Source organism: Bos javanicus, chromosome 5 (assembly GCF_032452875.1).
Source record: "Bos javanicus breed banteng chromosome 5, ARS-OSU_banteng_1.0, whole genome shotgun sequence".
Taxonomy (NCBI): domain Eukaryota; kingdom Metazoa; phylum Chordata; class Mammalia; order Artiodactyla; family Bovidae; genus Bos; species Bos javanicus.
In genome coordinates this window covers 83,037,894-83,059,663 of record NC_083872.1, presented here as the reverse complement: position 1 = coordinate 83,059,663, position 21,770 = coordinate 83,037,894, and the positions used below count along the sequence as shown (strand labels likewise).

The 21,770-nt window shown below is 39.4% G+C and overlaps 1 protein-coding gene across 3 annotated transcripts in view; it reads left to right on the top strand.

Moving 5' to 3' along the window:
- Nucleotides 1-21,770, top strand: part of BMAL2 (basic helix-loop-helix ARNT like 2) — a 97,697-nt gene that overhangs the window by 21,762 nt on the left and 54,165 nt on the right. For 2 of the 3 annotated variants that reach the window (XM_061417561.1, XM_061417562.1), the window contains exon 2: nucleotides 10,732-10,882. In XM_061417561.1, coding sequence (XP_061273545.1) covers nucleotides 10,732-10,882 — 151 coding nt within the window. Of the gene's footprint in view, nucleotides 1-10,731; nucleotides 10,883-15,612; nucleotides 15,715-21,770 lie in introns of all 3 variants that reach the window. The other variant, XM_061417563.1, reaches the window with a different exon arrangement.

Below are 21,770 nucleotides of genomic sequence, written 5' to 3'. Positions count from 1 at the left end.
CACTTTCACAGCATCATCTTTCAGGATTTGAAATAGCTCAACTGGAATTCCATCACCTCCACTAGCTTTGTTCGTAGTGATGCTTCCTAAGGCCCACTTGACTCCACACTCCAAGATGCCTGGCTCTAGGTGAGTGATCACACTATCAGGTTATCTGGGTCATGAAGATATTTTTTGTATAGTTCTTCTATGTATTCTTGCCACTTCTTTTTAATATCTTCTGCTTCTGTTATATCTATACCATTTCTGTCTTTTATTGTGCCTATCTTTGCATGAAATGTTCCCTTGGTATCTCTAATTTTCTTGAAGAGATCTCTAGTCTTTCCCCTTCTATTCTTTTCCTTTATTTCTTGCATTGTTCACTTAAAAGGCTTTCTTATCTCTCTTTTATTTTTTCTGAGAGAGAAAAAAAAATCTCTTTTCTTTTTTCTTTCTGAGCTGTATGTATGTATGTCTTACAAGAGTAAGACATGATACTTGTAGAATTTAGAACAATGCAGAAAAGTAGAAGGAAAAAAGAGTTTTGATTGGCCACTCAGACAAAATAATTGAAAAACTTTCACTGTGTTCCTTCTAGACGTTTTTCTCCCCTGAAAATATTGGGTTGGCCAAAAAGTTCATTCAGGGCTTTCCATCTGATGTTATGGAAAAATTCGAATGAATGTTTTAGTCAACCCAATAGTTATCTTTGTTTCTTGATTTTTATGTAGTCTCTGTGTCTTTCATGCTGCTTTTTAAATTAAACAGTACATAAACATTTTCCATATTTATAAAGCTCATAATCATCATTTTTATTTTATTTTTTGTCAACAACAGAAATTTATTTCTCATGGTCTGTGGGCTGGAAGTCTGAAGTCAGGGTCCCAGTGTGGTTGGGTTTTGGAGACAGTGCTGTGGTGGTGCGGCTGGCCAGCTTCTCGTTGTCACCTCAGAAAGACAGCAAGCCAGCTCTCCAGCCTCTTCTGATAACAGCACTATTCCCGTTCGTTATAGTCCAACTCTCAAATCTGTCCACGACTACTGAAAAAACCGTACCTCTGACTATACAAACCTTTGTCGGCAAAGCAATGTCTCTGCTTTTTAGTACCTAAGTTGAACCATAGAAAAGGCTGAGCATTGAAGAATTGATGCTTTTGAATTGTGTTGTTGGAGAAGACTCTTGAAAGTCCCTTGGACAGCAAGGAGATCAAACCAGTCCATCCTAAAGGAAATCAACCCTGAATATTCATTCAAGGATGCTGAAGCTGAAGCTCTAATACTTTGGCCACCTGATGTAATGGGCTGACTCACTGGAAGAGACCCTGATTCGGGAAAGACTGAGGACAGGAGAAGAGGGTGACATTGAATGAGATGGTTTGATGGCATCGTTGACTCAGTGGACATAAGTTTGAGCAAACTCGGAGAGATAGTGAAGGATAGGGAAGCCTGGCATGCTGCAGTCCATGGGGTTATAAAGAGCTGGACACGACCTAGTGATGAACAACAACAATCCCAGTCTTGAGAGCTTCACTCTCAGGATCTTTGAGTGGCTCCACCCAAAGGCCCCATCTCCAAATATAATCACATTGTGGATTAGATTTTATCATATGAATTTTGTAGGATGCACTCACTCTATAACAGCATCTAAGTAGGTGCTAAGGAAGAATTGTATCCTCTTATAACTGCCTCACATCACCTGTTAATGAGCTAAGTAGAGAGTGCCCGTTATCTGAGAAAGAGCTCACTCTGAGGAGCTCCTCAGAGCTCTGTATGAGGTGGGGTAGCAGAAAAGGGAGAGATGCTTCTGAGATTCTCTGGGTGATGGAGATCAAAGCCTTCACTTTTGGAAGCCTGTCAAAATAGCTGAAGCTGTGACTCTCCAACTTCACTTATGATGATAGTGTAATAAGTTCCTGCTGAAGAGCTACAAGGATTGAAAAAAAAAAAGCTGTTTATGGAAAGGGGCCAGACAGACTCCCAGGAAGTTAGGCAATGTGGCTATCAAGCAAGAGTTAAGCATTTTCAACCTCTCTGCTCCACAGGTCAGGTTAAAATTCCAACACCCCTGACTTTAGATTAAATTTCATCTATCCCAAAGGAACCTCGGTCCATAGTTCATCAGGCACTCTATCTATCAGATCTAGTCCTTTAAATCTATTTCTCACTTCCACTGTATAATCATAAGGGATTTGATTTAGGTCATACCTGAATGGTCTAGTGGTTTTCCTTACTTTCTTCAATTTAAGTCTGAATTTGGCAATAAGGAGCTCATGATCTGAGTCACAGTCAGCTCCTGGTCTTGTTTTTGCTGACTGTATAGAGTTTCTCCATCTTTGGCTGCAAAGAATATAATCAATCTGATTTCGGTGTTGGCCATCTGGTGATGTCCATGTGTAGAGTCTTCTCTTGTGTTGTTGGAAGAGGGTGTTTGCTATGACCAGTGCATTCTCTTGGACCAACCTAGATGGCATATTGAAAAGCAGAGACATTACTTTGCTAACAAAGGTCCGTCTAGTCAAGGCTATGGTTTTTCCAGTGGTCATATATGGATGCAAGAGTTGGACTGTGAAGAAAGCTGAGTGCCGAAGAATTGATGCTTTTGAACTGTGGTGTTGGAGAAGACTCTTGAGAGTCCCATGGACTGCAAGGAGATCCAACCAGTCCGTTCTAAAGGAGATCAGCCCTGGGTGTTCATTGGAAGGACTGATGCTAAAGCTGAAACTCCAGTACTTTGACCACCTCATGTGAAGAGTTGACTCATTGGAATAGACTCTGATGCTGGGAGGGATTGGGGGCGGGAGGAAAAGGGGACAACAGAAGATGAGATGGCTGGATGGCATTACTGACTCGATGGACGTGAGTTTAAGTGAACTCCAGGAGATGGTGATGGACAGGGAAGCCTGGCGTGCTGCGATTCATGGGGTTGCAAAGAGTCAGACACGACTGAGCGACTGAACTGAACTGAACTGATCCCAAAGGAAAGATCTTTGAGGTGCATATTAGATATGATAAGATCAGAAGAGCAATGGTCCCTGAATGGCTCACAATTAAACAATCTGGCAGTCAGAAATGCTTTACAAAGGAGAGGAACACTGATAATAAACAGGCCTGGGGGCTCCCTTGGACATGAGGAATCCAATTCTATTTTCCCCTATACAAGCCCTGGAGAAGGAAATGGCAACCCACTCCAGTGTTGTTGCCTGGAGAATTTCATGGACAGAGGAACCTGGCAGGCTACAGTCTGTGGGATCACAAAGAGTCGGACACTTACTTACCTAACCACGCAGAGCTTTCTTCAAGTGAAGCAACTGAATAGAGCTTCAAGAAAATAAATATTTATTAGAATGCAGCTTCAATAAATCCCTGAAACTTCACCCTCTTGCCAAAGGTGTCACATGTTTCAATAAGCAGAAGAGTGGAGGTGCCACAATATGCCATCATAGGGAGAGACCTTCAATGCCAATTTTTGGACATGTAAAAGCAGGATGCCAGTTTATTTCTGAATGCAAAGTGTCTGCATCAGAAGACCTTGTCTGGGAGTGTCAGTGTGGTTTCCTTCATTTTTCTCCCTGTAGGTAGACACATGTAGAAGTCCTGCTTTTGAATCAGAGGTCAGATTCTCTTCCTCTTCCATGGTGACTGAGGCTGAGATTGTGGGAAAAGCTCATCACAGTTACAGTTCTTCCTGAATAGGAAGGCATGTATTGGGGTCTGTAATTGAGTACTCTTCAAAAGGAGTAGGGGTGTTTGAACTGTGAAGGCTCTATTGACAAATTCTATCTAAGAGAATGAATGGAAATCTGGAAAATTACCTGATTAGCCTGCTGTATCTCAACACCCTGTATGAGCCCCCATTTTGAGCAAGCTACTCTGCTGGCTTCAGTTAAGACCAGTCTGGCTAAATATCTGCTTTTCTTCAGGGTTCGTTTGGCTGTTTGGATTGAAACACAGGAAAGGCGGTCATGGAACACTTACTTCCCTGCCTTTTCCAAGTGTTGTAAGGACTCGTGGATAAATGTCTTGATAGGCTTGCGTGAAATATCATTGAATCTAAACCTCATCCCTTCTGTGAATTTTCTAGGTAATCTGCATTTCTGGATGGGCCATGATGATTAGGTATCTGGTTTCTGGTCTGGTAGGTGTTCTGTCAATTTAGTGCGCATTTTGTTTGATGTACAAGAAGGTAAAATTTGTTCTGGAAAAATCCAGTCTTACTGATCAGACTCATATCAGCAGATGCATTTTCTAATACTTGACTTTGGTATATTCTCCGGATACATTACCTAAATATCATTTTTAATGATAGTGTTGTTGTTGTTTAGTTGCTAAGTCATATCTGACTCTTTCGTGACCCCATGAACTGTAGCCCGCCAGGCTCCTCTGTCCATGGGATTTCCCAGGCAAGAGTACTGGAGTGGGTTGCCATTTCCTACTCCAGGGGATCTTCCTAGCCCAGGGGTCAAACACACATCTCCTGCATTGGCAGGCAGATTCTTTACCACTGGGCCACCAGGGAAGCCCAATGGTAGTGTAGAATTATACTAAATATATTTGTTTCACTTCCTGTTAACGGTGTTCTCTTAGCCTAAAATACCCATCCAAAAAATGTTTTCAAATGTTACTCCCACCCTAAAACAGACTTAAGTGCCGTTCCCTCTGTGTTCTGGCAGGATGAACTCATAAACTTGCACCTCTGTACAGGTCTAATTGCATTCTTTATTTGGTTTCTATGTCTGTGCACCTGCATATACACAAATGTATACAGAATTATAAACTTCTTGATGAAAGTGAAAGAGGAGAGTGAAAAATTTGGCTTAAAACTCAACATTCAGAAAACTAAGATCATGGCATCTGGTCCCATCACTTCGTGGCAAATAGATGGGGAAACAATGGGAACAGAGAGAGACTTTATTTTTTGGACTCCAAAATCACTGCTGATGGTGACTGCAGGCAGGAAATTAAAAGATGCTTGCTCCTTGGAAGAAAATCTATGACCAACCTAGACAGTATATTAAAAAGCAGACATTACTTTGCCAACAAAGGTCCGTCTAGTCAAAGCTATGGTTTTTCCAGTAGTCATATATGGATGTGAGAGTTGGACTATAAAGAAAGCTGAGCACCAAAGAATTGATGCTTTTGAACTGTGGTGTTGGAGAAGACTCTTGAGAGTCCCTTGGACTGGAGGGAGATCCAACCAGTCCATCCTAAAGGAAATCAGTCCTGAATATTCATTGGAAGGACTGATGTTGAAGCTGAAACTCCAATACTCAGGCCACCTGATGCGAAGAACTGACTCCCAGCATCAGGGAAAAGACCCTGATGCTGGGAAAGATTGAAGGCAGGAGGAGAAGGGGACAACAGAGGGTGAGATGGTTGGATGGCACAGCGACTCAATGGACATGAGTTTGAGTAAGCTCTGGGAGTTGGTGATGGACAGGAAAGCCTGGCGTGCTGCAGTCCATGGGGTAACAAAGAGTTGGACATGACTGAGTGACTGGACTGAACTGAACTGAGCTCAGGTACTAAATCTTAACCCTTTTAGACATATTGTCTACCTGGGCCGACTCTTAATAAATATTGTGAAATAATACAGTGTTTTACTCTGCCTAGTAAAAGCTTTTTCACAATTTGTATATTTATAGCAAGTTGGTATTTTTCCTGTAGTGCCAATTAGTATTTCATTTTTATTGTGTGTCTCAGCATCTTCCAGTAACTTGTCAGTGGTAAGAAGCAGAATTTGGTTTCCATTGTACCAAATTAGCAGAAACCTGTGAAACAGCTGCTGCTTATTATTTCAGAAAGCTGCTTCCAATTGACAAATCTCATGCCACATAGTGTCTTTTCTTTCAGAAGATAATCAGGTGCATTTTTTTTTTCCTTTTGTGGAAGAAAAATGATAAAAATGAAGTAATGGTAGGGAGTAGGCCTCCTTGTTTGTGAGGTAGGTACCAAGGGAAATTGCATATTCTTTACTGTGGGAATTCATCATTCCCAGTAGCCCAAATATGTGAATCTGGAAATCCCAACTTTCCACTCCTTTCAGTTTCTCTTTTGAATGTCTGTGGGTAATGAAATGAAAGGTGATTCATTCTTTCAACAAACCCTAAAAACTGTATGTCTGGCCCTGTGCTAAGATTTGGAGCTAAAAAGATGACATGGTCCTGAAAACTAAAAGCTTCCAGTGTTGGAGCTTACAACCAGATAGAGGATCTCATAAATCTTCCCCCTGCCTCTTTTTTTGTTGATTCCATGGGCTGAACACCATTTGACATCCTAAAGAGCAGGATCCTAATGAAGCAACCAAAAACACCAGAAGCAATTAAATTTAAAGTGAAAGCACTTAGTACTGAGAGGGACACAGCATCAATTTTCTGGTGTTCTTGAAAAAAAGTGCATAACCTGAATCTAGTCATCAGGGAATAACAGAAAAAGCTAAACTGAGAGACAATCTATACAATACTTGCTAACTACCCTTCAAAAATATCAATAAAGATGAAAGAAAACAAGATGTTTTTTTTTTTAAAAAAACTGAGGACAATTAATAGGCACTTTTTTTAACCTAGCATTATTGAGATTCATTCATGCTAAATATATCAGTACTACATTCATTTTTACTACTCTTAGTATTCTATCCAGTGAATAAACAATTTATCCATTTGTTGAAGGAAATTAAAGAGTTTCTAGTTTTCTCATTAATTTTTGTTGTTTAGTTGCAAGCCATGCTGTGAAGGTATTTCTTGTACATGTCTGCTAAGATAGAGGTCCCCCACCTTGGGCTGCACAGCAGGAGGTGGGTGGCAGGTGAATGAGCGAAGTTTCATCTGTATTTACAGCTGCTCCCCATCCCTCGCATTACCACCTGAGCTCTGCCCCCTGTCAGGTCAGGGGCAGCATTAGGTTCTCACAGGGGCATGAACCTTAACCCTAAAGTCAAGGCAGAATATCCTGAGATTGCTACAAAATAGAAATAAAGAGCACCAGAAATGTAATGTGCTTAAATCATACTGAAATCATCCCCCACCCCTGGTCCATGGAAAACTTGTCTTCCATGAAAACAGTGTCTGGTGTGGAAATAGTTACAGACTGCTGTCATAAGATATATAAGAGTTTCTCCATATACTTAGGAATGAAACACTAAACCGTGTTATTTACATATGTTTCACTTTATTAGTGAAAATAAGACGAATGCAAAAATAGTTTCCAAAGTACTTGTAGCAATTTATTTTCCCACCAACAGAGCTTTCCATTTCTGTTTCCATTGCTCTACATTCTCACTTACACTTGGTATCATTAAACTTTTCATTTGTAGCCATTAGATGGGTATGTAGTATGTCACTGGAGTTTACTTTGGATTTTCCTGATTACTAATGAAATTGAGTATCTTTCCATTTTTGTATTGATAATTGGAATTTCTTTTATGAAGTGCCCATTAAAGTCTTTCCAGTTTTCTGCTGGGTTGTTGTATTGGTCTTTTTCCTATTGATGCAATGGCATTCTTTATACAGTCCACATAGTAACCCTTCATTGTTTATATGTGTAGCAAATATCTTCTGCCATTTTGTGACTTTTAGTTTCCTTCTCTTTATAGTGCCTTTGGATGAATATTAACTTAATTTTAAGACGATTTTTGTCAGTCTTTTCCTTTATTGTTTTTACATTTTACGTTTGGGAAATTCTTTCTACGCCAATAGCTTATTCTGTCTCTTTCAGAGTATTCTCTGTTAATTTTGGCCTTTTACATTTAGGTCTTTAATCTAGTTGAATTGAATTTTTATATTTGGTTTGGTTTTTATATTTGGCATAAGGTAAGGGATCTGACTTTATTCTTTTTCATAGAGAAAATAAGTTGGCACAGGGTTATTTATTAAAAAGCTGGACTCCTCATGCTGATTTGAAATTCCACCTCTGACGTTTAGCAGATGTCCATATTTATGTGTCTGGGCTCTCCATGGTTTTCTTTTGGTCTGTCTATATCTCCACACCAATACCACCCTGTTTTAATAAAAAACGTTTTATAATGCTTGATATATGAGAGGCCCAGTCCTCCCACATTTCCCTTGGTTGTTCATAAGTCATTGCACTACCATATATATTTTATATTCAGCTTTTGAAGTTCCACCAAAAAGACAATATTTTAAGAGGAATTATACATCCATTTTAAGAGAATTGAAATATTTATGATATTGAGGCCTCCCATCCATAAACATGGTGTATTCTTCCATTTATTTGAATCTTTTTCAATGTTTTAAATAAATTTTTATAATTTTCTCCAGAAGGACCTTATACATTTTTATTAGCTTATACATTTATTCTTGTACATTTGTTCTTTAGGTACTTTATATTTTTTGAAGTTATTATAAATTATATTTTTTAAGTATCATTTTCTGGTGAATAGAAAGACTGATTTTGTGTACTGACTTTACATACATACAGGCAACCTCGATCCACTCCCTAATTTTAATAATTTATATTATTTTGGGTTCTCTATATTCTCAATCATAGCATTTCCCAATAAGGATATTATTTTTTCTTCCTTTCCAATTCTTATACTTCAAGTATAGTTTCTTGCCTTATTCCACTGATAGGTCTTCTATTAATAATACAGTGTGGAAAGGTGTTCTTTTGTTGTTGTTTTGTTTAATGTTTTTGTTTCTGATTGTAAAAAGATTTTTTCAATGTTTCTTCGTTAGTATTTCTGAAGCTTTTAAAATAATCATATTTTTTCAATGAGCTCTTATTGTGGTAAATTATATTCATAAATTTACTAATATTAAACCAGTATTACATTCCTGGGATACAACTATCTTGGTCATGATGGGTTATTCTTTTTATACATTTCTGAGTTTTTGTTAAGATTTTGTTAAGATTTTTATATATTTGTTCATAGATGAGATTAGGCCTATACTTATCCTATCTTGTACTGCCATTGTCAAATTTTAATATCAAATTTATGTAAACCTTATAAAAAGAGTTGAGGGACAAAGAATTCCTTCTTCTTCTATGAAAATGGAAGTGTTGGTCACTCAGTCATGCCTGATTCTCTGCAACTCCATGGACTGCAACCTCCAGGCTCCTCTGTCCAGGAGATTTCACAGGCAAGAATACTGAAGTGGGTTGCCATTCCACTGAATTGAACTGAACTGAAAAAAAGTCTTGCCATAGGGTTATTAGAGTTTCCAATCTGGAAGAAGCTATGTTTAGCTTTTTTGATCTGTACTAATTTGTATTCTAATTCAGTATTTCTAGTGTTATTTTAACAATTTCCTTTCACCTAATTCTTTAGATTTATTTTAGGAATCTTTTCCTGATTTCTTAAAATAAATGATTAGCTCATTAAATTTCAATCTTTTTTTTTTTAAACACTAAGGGTTAAAATTTCCCTCTAAGTCAGTTCAGGTTTAATTGAATTTTAGTCAATTCAGGACTAAAAATGTTCATGTTCTGTGACCTTGTTAACCTATTTCTGGGATACTATCCACAAGAAATAAGTAGATGAAAAAAATTAGCCAGTAGATTAAAAGTTTTATACACATAGATAAAAGCACACTGCATATTTATGATGGTGAAAAAAATAAAAACAAACGTGGATTCCAACAATAGAAGAGTGGTTAAGTAGCTATGACACAGCTGCATGATAGCATATTATGCAGTCATTAGAATCATCTATAAAGAATTTGTGATAACACTGTAAGGTTATTATCATCAGATCAGATCAGATCAGTCATTCAGTCATGTCCAGCTGTTTGCGACCCCATGAATCGCAGCACGCCAGGCCTCCCTGTCCATCACCAATTCCCGGAGGTTACCCAAACTCATGTCCATCAAGTCGGTGATGCCATCCAGCCATCTCATCCTCTGTCGTCCCCTTCTCCTCTTGCCCCCAATCCCTCCCAGCATCAGAGTCTTTTCCAATGACTCAACTCTTCGCATGAGGTGGCCAAAGTACTGGAGTCTCAGCTTTAGCATCATTCCTTCCAAAGAAATCCCAGGGCTGATCTCCTTCAGAATGGACTGGTTGGATCTCCTTGCAGTCCAAGGGACTCTCAAGAGTCTTCTCCAACACCACAGTTTAAAAGCATCAATTCTTCAGCGCTCAGCCTTCACTATGATTTCAATTACTATAAAAACAACTATAGAAAAAATTCTAAAAGGAAGTCACTCTAAATAGTAACATTAGTTGGTGAAATTTGGATTTCCCCCTTCCATTCCAATTTTTTGTGTTTTCCATATTTCCTGCAATATCCATATATATTTTTATAATTAGACAGGGAAAATAAAGCTACAGACTAACAATAGATTGTTAACTAGTATTTGGTTGTGTATAATTAGTCTTTCACTCCATATCATTTAATTTTCGGCTGCATTGGGTCTGCATTGCTACCTGTAGGTTTCTCCAGTTGAGGTGAGCAGGAGCTCCTGTCCACTTGTGTGCTGGCTCCTCACTGTGGTGGCTTCTCCTGTTGCAGAGTGCAGGCTCTAGGGCACACGGTGTCAGTATTTGTGGCAAGTGGGCTCTGGAGGAGAGGCCCAGCTGTTGTGGCACATGAGATTAGTTGGGCCACTAAGTTGTGTACACTGTGGCATGTGGCAGGGGATTGCCAACCACTGGACCACCAGAAAAGTCCCCCGTTTTATTGTTTACTTGAATTTTAAAACATCAAAGTATAAAGCCATTTAAAATATGAGATATAAATCTCTAAAGTGGAAATTAATGTTTCAAATAGATGCGTTATTGCAGTTTATGTCTCACAGGTAAAGTATTGATGGAAGGGAACCAGTGCATTGCTTCCGTGGTTTCCAGTCATCTAAGCCCCTGGACTAAACCAATAGACACTGGATCCTTCAGCCCACATGTGACAGAGTTGCCAAGGAAACGAAGACGGAGTGATTCAGACCCATCGCAGTAAGTGAATTTGTTCCTGTAACCCCAGTAAATCTTCAACCCTAGGGAAAAAAGAAAAATATTACATTTTAAACAAATTAAAACCTTTAGTTTCTTTTTATTTTTTAAATTGAAGTGTAGTTGATTTATAATTTTGTGTTGGTGTCTGGTGTATAGCTAAGTGATTCAGTTATACATATACATATATATTCTTTGCTATTATGGTTTAATATATGGATGTTAAATACTTGTGCTGACCTGTACAATACGACCTTGTTGTTTGTCCATTCTAGGTTGTCTGTAATAGTTTGCATCTGCTAGTCCCAAATTCTCAATTCTCAATTGGCAACTGCAAGTCTGTTCTCTATGGCTGTGAGTGTTTCTGTTTTGTAGATACGTTCACTTGTGTCATATTTACATTCCACATATAAGTGATATCATGTGGTATTTGTCTTTTTCTTTATGACTTACTTTGCTAGTATGATCATCACTAGGTCCATCCATGTATCATATCAGCAGGATGCATTATTTCATTCTTTTTTATCCCTGAGTAATATTCTATTGTGTGTGTGTGTGTGTGTGTATATATATATATATATATATATATATATATATATATATATATATATATATATCTTCTTTAGAAAAAGATTACCTTAAAATTATTGTTTTAAATTCATGGTAATTAAAAATTTGGACAGGGTAGATTACTTAACCACCTGGCTGCTACCTCTGTCATTGACTGATCCAACTCTTATGGTTATTAGCTATCCAAGGAGGTCAACTGGGATCCGAAAGAAATAGGAACTTGAGGTTAATTTGCTTAACAGTTAAGATATTTGCCTTTCTAATTGAAATACTTAACCTTGAGGAAAACATCTTGCATGTTTGGCCGAAAATAATCACAACTTGCTTCTTGATTTACTCATCATTTATGTAACAACCAACCCTTGGTTATCTGTGGCAACTTTAATCAATTAAAACTCTTGTTTTCCATGTTTATTAAGCTAAGTAGATAATAAAATCAATGTTGAGAATACTTTCTATCTCCTTGTTCATTTTGTTGCCTAATGCAGCTTGCAGTCTCAAATAGTCTTTAATGATCTCCCCAAACATAGGGTTTTTATAGTGAAAATAATAGGGCAAGATAAATATAACAATCTAGAGCAATTCATTTTAAGCTGGTACTTTCTTTACATGAACGTGAAAGTTGATGACCATTCTCCATCATGAATGACTGGAAAAGTCCTGAGTAGGGAACAAGATGAGGATGTAATGAAATATCCAACTCTTTTTAACTCAGTTCTTCCTAGTACACTTTATAATTTAGCTTTAGTTTCCAAGATGGCAGAATCAGTGTTATTCAAATGTAAGGACCAACACACTTCCCAAGCCACATATAAAATGTATATGAAGATTGTATACATAAAAGTATATAAAGATTATATACTGTTTTTGATTGTCTGTATTCTCTTAGTCTCTTCCAATAAAGTGGATGATTATAAATAACTACAGTTGACCTTCCTCAACTGTAGTTATAGGAAAGCCTTCCTCAGCGATCAATGCAAAGAAATAGAGGTAAACAATAGAATGGGAAAGACTAGAGATCTCAAGAAAATTAGAGATACCAAGGGAACATTTCATGCAAAGATGGGCTTGATAAAGGACAGAAATGGTATGGACCTAACAGAAGCAGAAGATATTAAGAAGAGGTGGCAAGAATACACAGAAGAACTGTACAAAAAAGATCTTCACAACCAAGATAATCACGATGGTGTGATCACTCACCTAGAGCCAGACATCCTGGAATGTGAAGTCAAGTGGGCCTTAGAAAGCATCACTATGAACAAGGCTAGTGGAGGTGATGGAATTCCAGTTGAGCTATTTCAAATCCTGAAAGATGATGCTGTGAAAGTGCTGCGCTCAATATGCCAGCAAATTTGGAAAACTCAGCAGTGGCCACAGGACTGGAAAAGGTCAGTTTTCATTCCAGTCCCAAAGAAAGGTAATACCAAAGAATGCTCAAACTGCTGCACAATCACACTCATCTCACCCGCTAGTAAAGTAATGCTCAAAATTCTCCGAGCCAGGCTTCAGCAATACGTGAACCATGAACTTCCAGATGTTCAAGCTGGTTTTAGAAAAGGCAGAGGAACCAGAGATCAAATTGCCAACATCCTCTGGATCATAGAGAAAGCAAGAGAGTTCCAGAAAAACATCTATTTCTGCTTTATTGACTATGCCAAAGCCTTTGACTGTGTAGATCACAATAAACTGTGGAAAATTCTGAAAGAGATGGGAATACCAGACCACCTGACCTGCCTCTTGAGAAATTTGAATGCAGGTCAGGAAGCAACAGTTAGGACTGGACAGGGAACAACAGACTGGTTCCAAATAGGAAAAGAAGTACATCAAGGCTGTATATTGTCACCCTGTTTATTTAACTTATATGCAGAGTACATCATGAGAAATGCTGGGCTGGAAGAAGCACAAGCTGGAATCAAGATTGCTGGGAGAAATATCAATCATCTCAAATATGCAGATGACACCACCCTTATGGCAGAAAGTGAAGAGGAACTAAAAAGTCTCTTGATGAAAGTGAAAGTAGAGAGTGAAAAAGTTGGCTTAAAGCTCAACTTTCAGAAAACGAAGATCATGGCATCTTGTCCCATCACTTCATGGGAAATAGATGGGGAAACAGTGGAAACAGTGTCAGACTTTATTTTTGGGGGCTCCAAAATCACTGCAGATGGTGATTGTAGCCATGAAATTAAAAGACGCTTACTCCTTGGAAGGAAGGTTATGACCAACCTAGATAGCATATTCAAAAGCAGAGACATTACTTTGCCAACAAAGATCCATCTAGTCAAGGCTATGGTTTTTCCAGTGGTCATGTATGGATGTGAGAGTTGCACTGTGAAGAAAGCTGAGTGCCAAAGAATTGATGCTTTTGAACTGTGGTGTTGGAGAAGACTGTTGAGAGTCCCTTGGACTGCAAGGAGATCCAACCAGTCCATTCTGAAGGAGATCAGCCCTGGGATTTCTTTGGAAGGAATGATGCTAAAGCTGAAACTGCAGTACTTTGGCCATCTCATGCGAAGAGTTGACTCATTGGAATAGACTCTGATGCTGGGAGGGATTGGGGGCAGGAGGAGAAGGGGATGACAGAGGATGAGATGGCTGGATGGCATCACTGACTCGATGGACGTGAGTCTCAGTGAACTCCGGGAGTTGGTGATGGACAGGGAGGCGTGGCGTGCTGCAATTCATGGGGTCGCAAAGAGTCGGACACGACTGAGTGACTGAACTGAACAGTTGATCAAGTGACAGTCTACCTAGAACTGTTTGCTGTTCTACATCCTTAATTATTAGGTGGTAGTCCCATTCCCAGGTGGCTCTGGGCTTCCCAGGTGGTCCTAGTGGTAAAAGAACCTGCCTGCCAGTGCAGGAGACGTAAGAGATGCAGGTTTGATCCCTGGGTCAGGAAGATCCCCTGGAGAAGGAAATGGCAACCCACTCCAGTATTCTTGGAGCCTGGAGAATCCCATGGACAGAGGGACCAGTGGGCTATGGTCCATAGCATCGCAGAGTCAGATATGACTAGAGAGACTTAGCATGCATACAGTCCTCATTCACTTTGAGCTAGAAATGACTGTTAGTCCTTTTTATTTTCTTCTTTTTTCTTTAGAATCATAAGTACCATTGTTCTTTCTTAATATTTAAATAAGAATATGACTTTCAAGTGGGAACTAGAGTCACACAATAGAACTTGTGTCACACATGTCCCAAGGGGACATGGTGAGACCTTACAGTGGTTTTGAGAGTGAATGGAAAAATGAGAGCAGTGACAAGGGAAATACTAGAAATATCAGTTCAATATCAGTTCAATTCAGTCACTCAGTTGTGTTTGACTCTTTGCAGTTCCATGGACTGCAGCATGCCAGGCTTCCCTGTCCATCAGCAATACCGGGAGCTTGCTCAAACTCATGTCCATTGAGTTGGTGATGACATCCAGCCGACTTATCCTCTGTCGTCCCCTTCTCCTCCTACCTTCAATCATTACCAGCATCAAGGTCTTTTCTAATGAGTCAGTTCTTCATATCAAGTGGCCAAAGTATTGGAGTTTCAGCTTCAGCATCAATCCTTCCAATGAATATTCAGGGTGGATTTCCTTTAGGATTGACTGGTTGCATCTCCTGTCCAAGGGACTCTCAAGAGTCTTCTCCAACACCACAGTTCAAAAGCATCAATTCTTTGGTGCTCACCTTTCTTTCATGGTCCAACTCTCACATCCATGCATGACTACTGGAACAAACCATAGCTTTGACTGTATGAACCTTTGTCGGCAAAGTCTCTGCTTTTTAATATAGTCTAAATTTGTCATAGCTTTTCTTCCAAGGAGCAAGCATCTTTTAATTTTATGGCTGCAGTCACCATCTGCATTGATTTTGAAGCCCTAGAAAACATAGTGACAATATACTGACAGATAATGGCTTTCTGGCAGAAGGCAACCCTAAAGATTATTTATTACACACATTTTAGAAAATGAAGCAGCTACAACTCAGAAACATCAAGTATCTCGCCCAACATTATCCAGCTAGTTGAAATGCCTAATTGTCAGTGTAGTGGTTTCCCATTTACACCCTACGTCCTGTGGACAGGGGAGGGTGTTTCTAGCACATGAAGACAGCCATGCTGTCCAATTTTCCAGCATATCTGGTAGGGATGACCCAAGGCCTCTTCCCTTCCAGGTCAGGAATCATGAAAGAAAAAGTGATGGAAAAACTTTCTCAGAATCCCTTTACCTGTCTCCTTTCAACAAGGGTAGAAATGTCAGCATTCAGTTGCAGCAGGTAAGTACTGGACTCTCACATGACATAATTTCTACTTGAAGAGCACATAGAGTGGCAGCAGAAAGTGAGTGTACACCCCCTGATTTGCTCATTATCTATCCCAGAACTTCTCCACTCTGCCCCAATCCTTCTTTCATCTCACCATTTTCCATTCTAATGAAATAAGGGATGTCAAAATGCTTCATGAATTTTACAAAGTACTGATGTGCAGCATCCTTGCCAGAGACTCAGCATGAGGTTGATTTCATTGGTGCAGCCTCCAAACACTGGATATTTTTGAACAGAAGAGAATGTGCGAGAAGTTTCACCCTTTCTGCAGCACCGTTGGATTTGAATGGAGTGCTGCTTCTTTAAAAGGGTCATTGATGAAGATTCCTTGGAATGCAATCATTAAACATTTATTGAGTATCTACAATGTGATGTCTACATTAAACATTTATTGAGTATCTACAACATATCTACTGTGTGCTGCAGTCCTTGGGGTCGCAAAGGGTCACACGTGACTGAGCGACTGAATTGGATTGAAGAACGTGATATCCAGTAGATGAGGAGGAAGACATATATAAGGCACAATAAATTTGTACAAATGGGAAAGATACAAAGAATTATTACATATCATGATGATTTCCATAAGAGGGACCCTAGGTATTATGGCAGCAAGGCAAATTGGGTGTTTAGATAATAATGAGATCAGAAGAACAGCTTCCTGGAAACGTTGACAGCAGCTAAGTTTTGAATGAAAAATGGGTATGAGCCATTCAGAGCAGAAGTAGAGAAGGTATTTCAGGCAGTAGGAACCACTCTGCAGAAGCATAGAGTATGAAGCAGCGCACTGCTGATCAGGAAACAAGTAATTGTCACAGTAGACCAGAGGACACACCAGGAGGTGGGTAAGCTGTGAGGCTTGAGGGATAAATTTGGACTAGGTTATGAATGTCTGCTAAAGAAACTAAAAAGTAAAATGAAAGTGTTAGTCGCTAAGTCGTGTCCAACTCTTTGCAACCCCATGGCCTGTAGCCACCAGGCTCCTCTGTCCTTGGCATTCTCCAGGCAAGAATACTGGAGTGGGTTGCCATTCCCTTCTCCAGAGGATCTTCCCGACTGAGGGACTGAAGCGGGGTCTCCTGCATTGCAGGCAGATTCTTTACTGTCTGAGCCATCAGGAAAGCCTGGAAAGTGTCTTAAATGCAATAAGGAAAATGGAGGCATTTTGAGAACTTGATCAGATTACATTTTTAAAACTTTTGTTTACCTTTGTGCTTTTTAAAGTGCAAAGGAGAAGAAGGCAATGGCACCCCACTCCAGTACTCTTGCCTGGAAAATCCCATGGATGGAGGAGCCTGGTAGGCTGCAGTCCATGGGGTCGCGAAGAGTCAGACACGACTGAGCGACTTCACTTTTACTTTTCACTTTCATGCATTGAAGAAGGAAATGGCAACCCACTCCAGTGTTCTTGCCTGGAGAATCCCAGGGACGGGGGAGCCTGGTGGGCTGCCGTCTATGGGGTCGCACAGAGTCAGACACGACTGAAGTGACTTAGCAGCACTTTTGAAAAAGCTTTTTTATTGTAGTAAAATATATGTAACATAAAATTTGACATTTTAACCATTTTTAAGTGTACAATTCAGTGGCATTAATTACATTCACAATGTTGTACAATCATTACCACTGTCTATTTCTAAAACTTCTCTATCACCCCAGTCGGAAACACTGTACCCATGAAACAGTGGTTCTTCCTTCCTTTCCATGGCCCCTGGTAACCTCTAGCCTACTTTCTAGCTCTGAGAATATGCCTATTCTAGATATGTCATCTAAGTGGAATCATATAGTATTTGTCCTTTTATCTCTGGCTTATTTCACTTAGTGTAGTGTTTTTAAGTTTCACCTTCATTGTAGCGATGTAGCAGAACTTCAGTATTTTTTATGTCTGAATCATATTCCATTGTATGTATATGCCACATCCTATTTATCCATTCATTTGTTGGTGGCATTTGGGTTGTTCCCACTTTTTGGCTGTTGTGAATAATACTGCTGTGAATGTTGGTGCATGAGTATCTGAGTCTCTGCTTTCAATTTGCAGTTCTTTTGATTATATACCTACAAGTCGAATTGCTGGGTCAGGTGGTAATTCTATGTTTAGTGTTTGAGGAACCACCAAACTGTTTTTTCCACAGTACCTTCACCATTTTACATTCCCACAAGAAATGTGTGAGGGATCCAATTTCTGCATATCCTTGCTGACACTTGTTATTTTCCATTAAAAAAAAAAAAAAAAGCTATCCTAGTAAGTGTGAAGTGGTACAGATTTGTATTTTTAAAGGAGCACTCAGGAAACAGTATGGAGGATGGGCTGACAGAGGAAAATCCATCAGGCAGAGAAAACAGCAGAGAGACGATTGCTGGGGAATAGGTTTTCTGAGCACTGGTCCAAGACAGTAGCCTGGGCAGGAAGGGCCTGGAGAGGGAGGGACACGTTATGACACATTCAGAAGAGAGAATCTCTAAGATTCACTCTTGTTCATGAGGAAGAGTAAGAATTTAAGAAGCATCCAAATTTCTGACTTGGACATGGATGGAGGATGGTATTTCACTCATTGATATTGAGGGGAAGATGATGAATTCAGTTTTGGCTACAAGGAGAATGTGACATTTATGGGAATCTTTAAGTAGGCAGTTGGATATAAGGGTCTGGAACTCAGAGTGGAGGCATGGCCTGGAGATGGAGATTCAGACATTGTTAATGTATAAAGGAATAAGAGCGGTTACTGGCATGGATGCAGGTATGGGTGCAGGAAAGATGGGGGAGGCTCAGGGAGGAGGGGCGCCTACCCAAAATGTGAGGAGATGGGGCTGTAAAATGAGCATGGTATTGCAGAAGGGAAAGGAAGAAAGTTTCAAAAATGAGAAAGGCATGGAAAGGAGCAAATCGGAGGAGTTGTTTTGACCGTATTTGCTTCCAATTTCATTTGTTTTTGCTTGATTTATGAGGAGGGCCTACATTTCATTCAAAATGCAGAGAAAGTAGTTTTCAAGGACACCTCCACTGTGTTTTGAAAAAGTTATATTACTTAGTATAAGAAGCTACACTAAGAAAATGCATCTGAGTAATGTGAATGTTATTAATATCAGTGAGCTTATTAAAATTCATAAGTAAAAATATCTTTACTATAGACCAAATGCCAGCATGAGGAAAACATACAAAGAGCAAATTTACTAATTGTCTAGGTTCATGTTGCAAAGGAATGAACTGTTTGACTAATGAGATCATGCCTTTTTTCTGTTCTGCACAGGACCATTAAAGTATATTTTGATTTCTTAAGTACAGTCGGTTTGGATTTCATCAAGGAGGCAAATTTAGCCAGTGAGTTAATTTGCTAAGATATGTATAATAAAAGCAAAAGCATGATTTAAAAGTTAAACTTTACCTTTTGAAATTGAAGTAATATATATCTATATATGGGGCTTTCCTGGTGGCTCAGCAGTAAAGAATCTGCCTGCAATGCAGGAGACTCGGGTTCGATCCCTGAGTCAGGAAGATCCCCTGGATGGGGCATGGAAACCCACTCTAGTATTCTTGCCTGGAGAATCCCGTGGACAGAGGAGCCTGGCGGGCTGCAGTCCACAGGGTCGCACAGAGCTGGACACGACTGAAGCAACAGCAGCATATCTATATATGGGGATTCCCAGGTGGCTTCGTGGTAAAGAATCCATTTGCCAATGCAGGAGACATGGGTTCAATCCATGGATCTGAAAAATCCCCTGGAGAAGAAAATGGCAAGCTACTCCAGTATTCTTGCCTGGGAAATCCCATGGACAGAGGAGTCTGGTGGGCAACAGTCCATGGGGTCGCAAAAAGTAGGACATAACTGAGCAACTGAGCACATATGCATATGTGTATATAATTCCAGGTCATTAGGAAGAAAATCATTCATCCTATATCATTATTCTCTACTTTAATCCTTAGATGTGAAGTCAGGCAGAAAAGAGAGGGGAAAAAAAAGCTGACTTAATCTAACACTCTCTATTGCTTCAAAAAGGCTGTTTAATTTTATACCACAGAGCAGGCTGATAATGAGAGAGGCATAGAGAAAGGCACATGAGCCTACATAGAATAAGCTTCACTGGCCTCCTGTTAGGTCTATGACCTTGAGCAGTAACCTTATTGGGCCTCAATTCCTTCATCTGTAAAATGGGGAGAGTAATAACTACATGGAAGTCAGTCCTGAGTATTCATTGGAAGGACTGATGCTGAAGCTGAAAGTCCAATACTTCAGCCACCTGATGTGAAGAACTGACTTATTGGAAAAGACCCTGATGCTGGGAATGATTGAAGGTGGGAGGAGAAGGGGATGGCAAAGGATGGCATCACCGACTGAATGGACACGAGATTGAGTAAACTCCGGGAGTGGGTGATGGACAGGGAGGCCTGGTGTGCTGCAGTCCATGGGGTCGCAAAGAGTCGGACATGACTGAGTGACTGAACGGAACTGAATAACTACATGATTCTTAAATGCTGTCAGAATCAAATAACACATGTGAAAGTACTTTTGATAAAGTGTCATCAAAGCTATTTGTTTAGACAGTGCTAAGGAAAATCAAAAGCTTTTTGATGAAGCTTTTATCTTAGTGGTCCTTTTTAATTTGGAACATTTATATGCGTCTCTTCATAAATTTTATTAAGTCTTCTATACAGCATGTATTATCTTTTTTAAGCTGGAAAATATTATTAAAACCTCAAATAAAATACATCATATGAATAAAATAGTTCACAGGTAGATCAAACTCTTTTCAAAGTCTAGAAAATGATCATTGTTGAGTCTTCTAAAAGAGGGAAACTTGGCAACGTGAGTCAGAAGCCTTAAAGTAGTTATCCATACCTTGTACATCTGAAAGTTTATCCTGGACTTCCCTGGGGGCTCAGACAGTAAAGAATCTGCCTGTAATGTGGGAGAACCAAGATCCATCCCTGGATTGGGAAGATACTCAGAGAAGGGAGTGGTTACAAACTCCAGTATTCTTTCCTAGAGAATGCCATGGACAGAGGATCCTGGCAGGCTATAATGCATGGGGTCACCAAGAGTCGGATAAGACTGAGTGACTACCAAAGTTTTATCCTAGGAGGATAATCGAAGATGCATGCACCACAGTGGTATTAGGCACACTATTTATAATATTGAAAAATTAGAATATTGAGATATCTAGTAATAGAAAATTATTAAATAAATTATAGCATAGCTAACCAATGGGCCACTATTTAGTCATTAAAAATTATGTTCTTCAAGAATATTTGAAACTAGGAGAAAATATTTATGTTATAGTGTTAAGTGAATCAGACAAGACATGAAAAATTTTACACTGTCATCTGAATTTTATTTTATATATATATATATCAATATGTACACAATATAGAACACAAACCTATATAAATACCCTCCATGCTCCACAACTCCCCCCTACCCCCCTTGACTAAGTTAAATAGTCAAAGCTGTTTTTTTATGTATCTAGATAGATGGCTGGGCTTCCCAGGTGACTCAGTAATAAAGAATCCACCTGCCAATGCAGGAGACTCAAGAGATGCAGGTTCAATCCCTGGGTCAGGGAGATCCCCCTGGAGAAGATCACGGCAACCCACTCCAGTATTCTTGCCTGGAGAATCTCATGGACAGAAGAACCTGGCAGGCTACAGTCCATGGGGTCACAAAGAATCAGACACGACTGAGCAACTAAGCACGCACACAGATGCATCACTACGAAAGACGTGTAGGGGAGACCCACTAAAATGTTGATTGTAATTATTTCCAGATGAGATTATGGAAGCTTTACCGTGAATTTTTTAAGTGCCCTTTCAAAAATTAATATACTTGGGAATATATATTTTAAAACACATATTTGAATAAAAACTACTCAGCCTGCATGATTTTTTAATGTGGAAAGTATTTTATCACCATCACTTTGGTAGTGGTCTGGTGACTACATTCTGAATGAATAAATACACTGCCATATATGTACCTGTATGTAAGTATATATATACAAATATTCATACACACACATATATA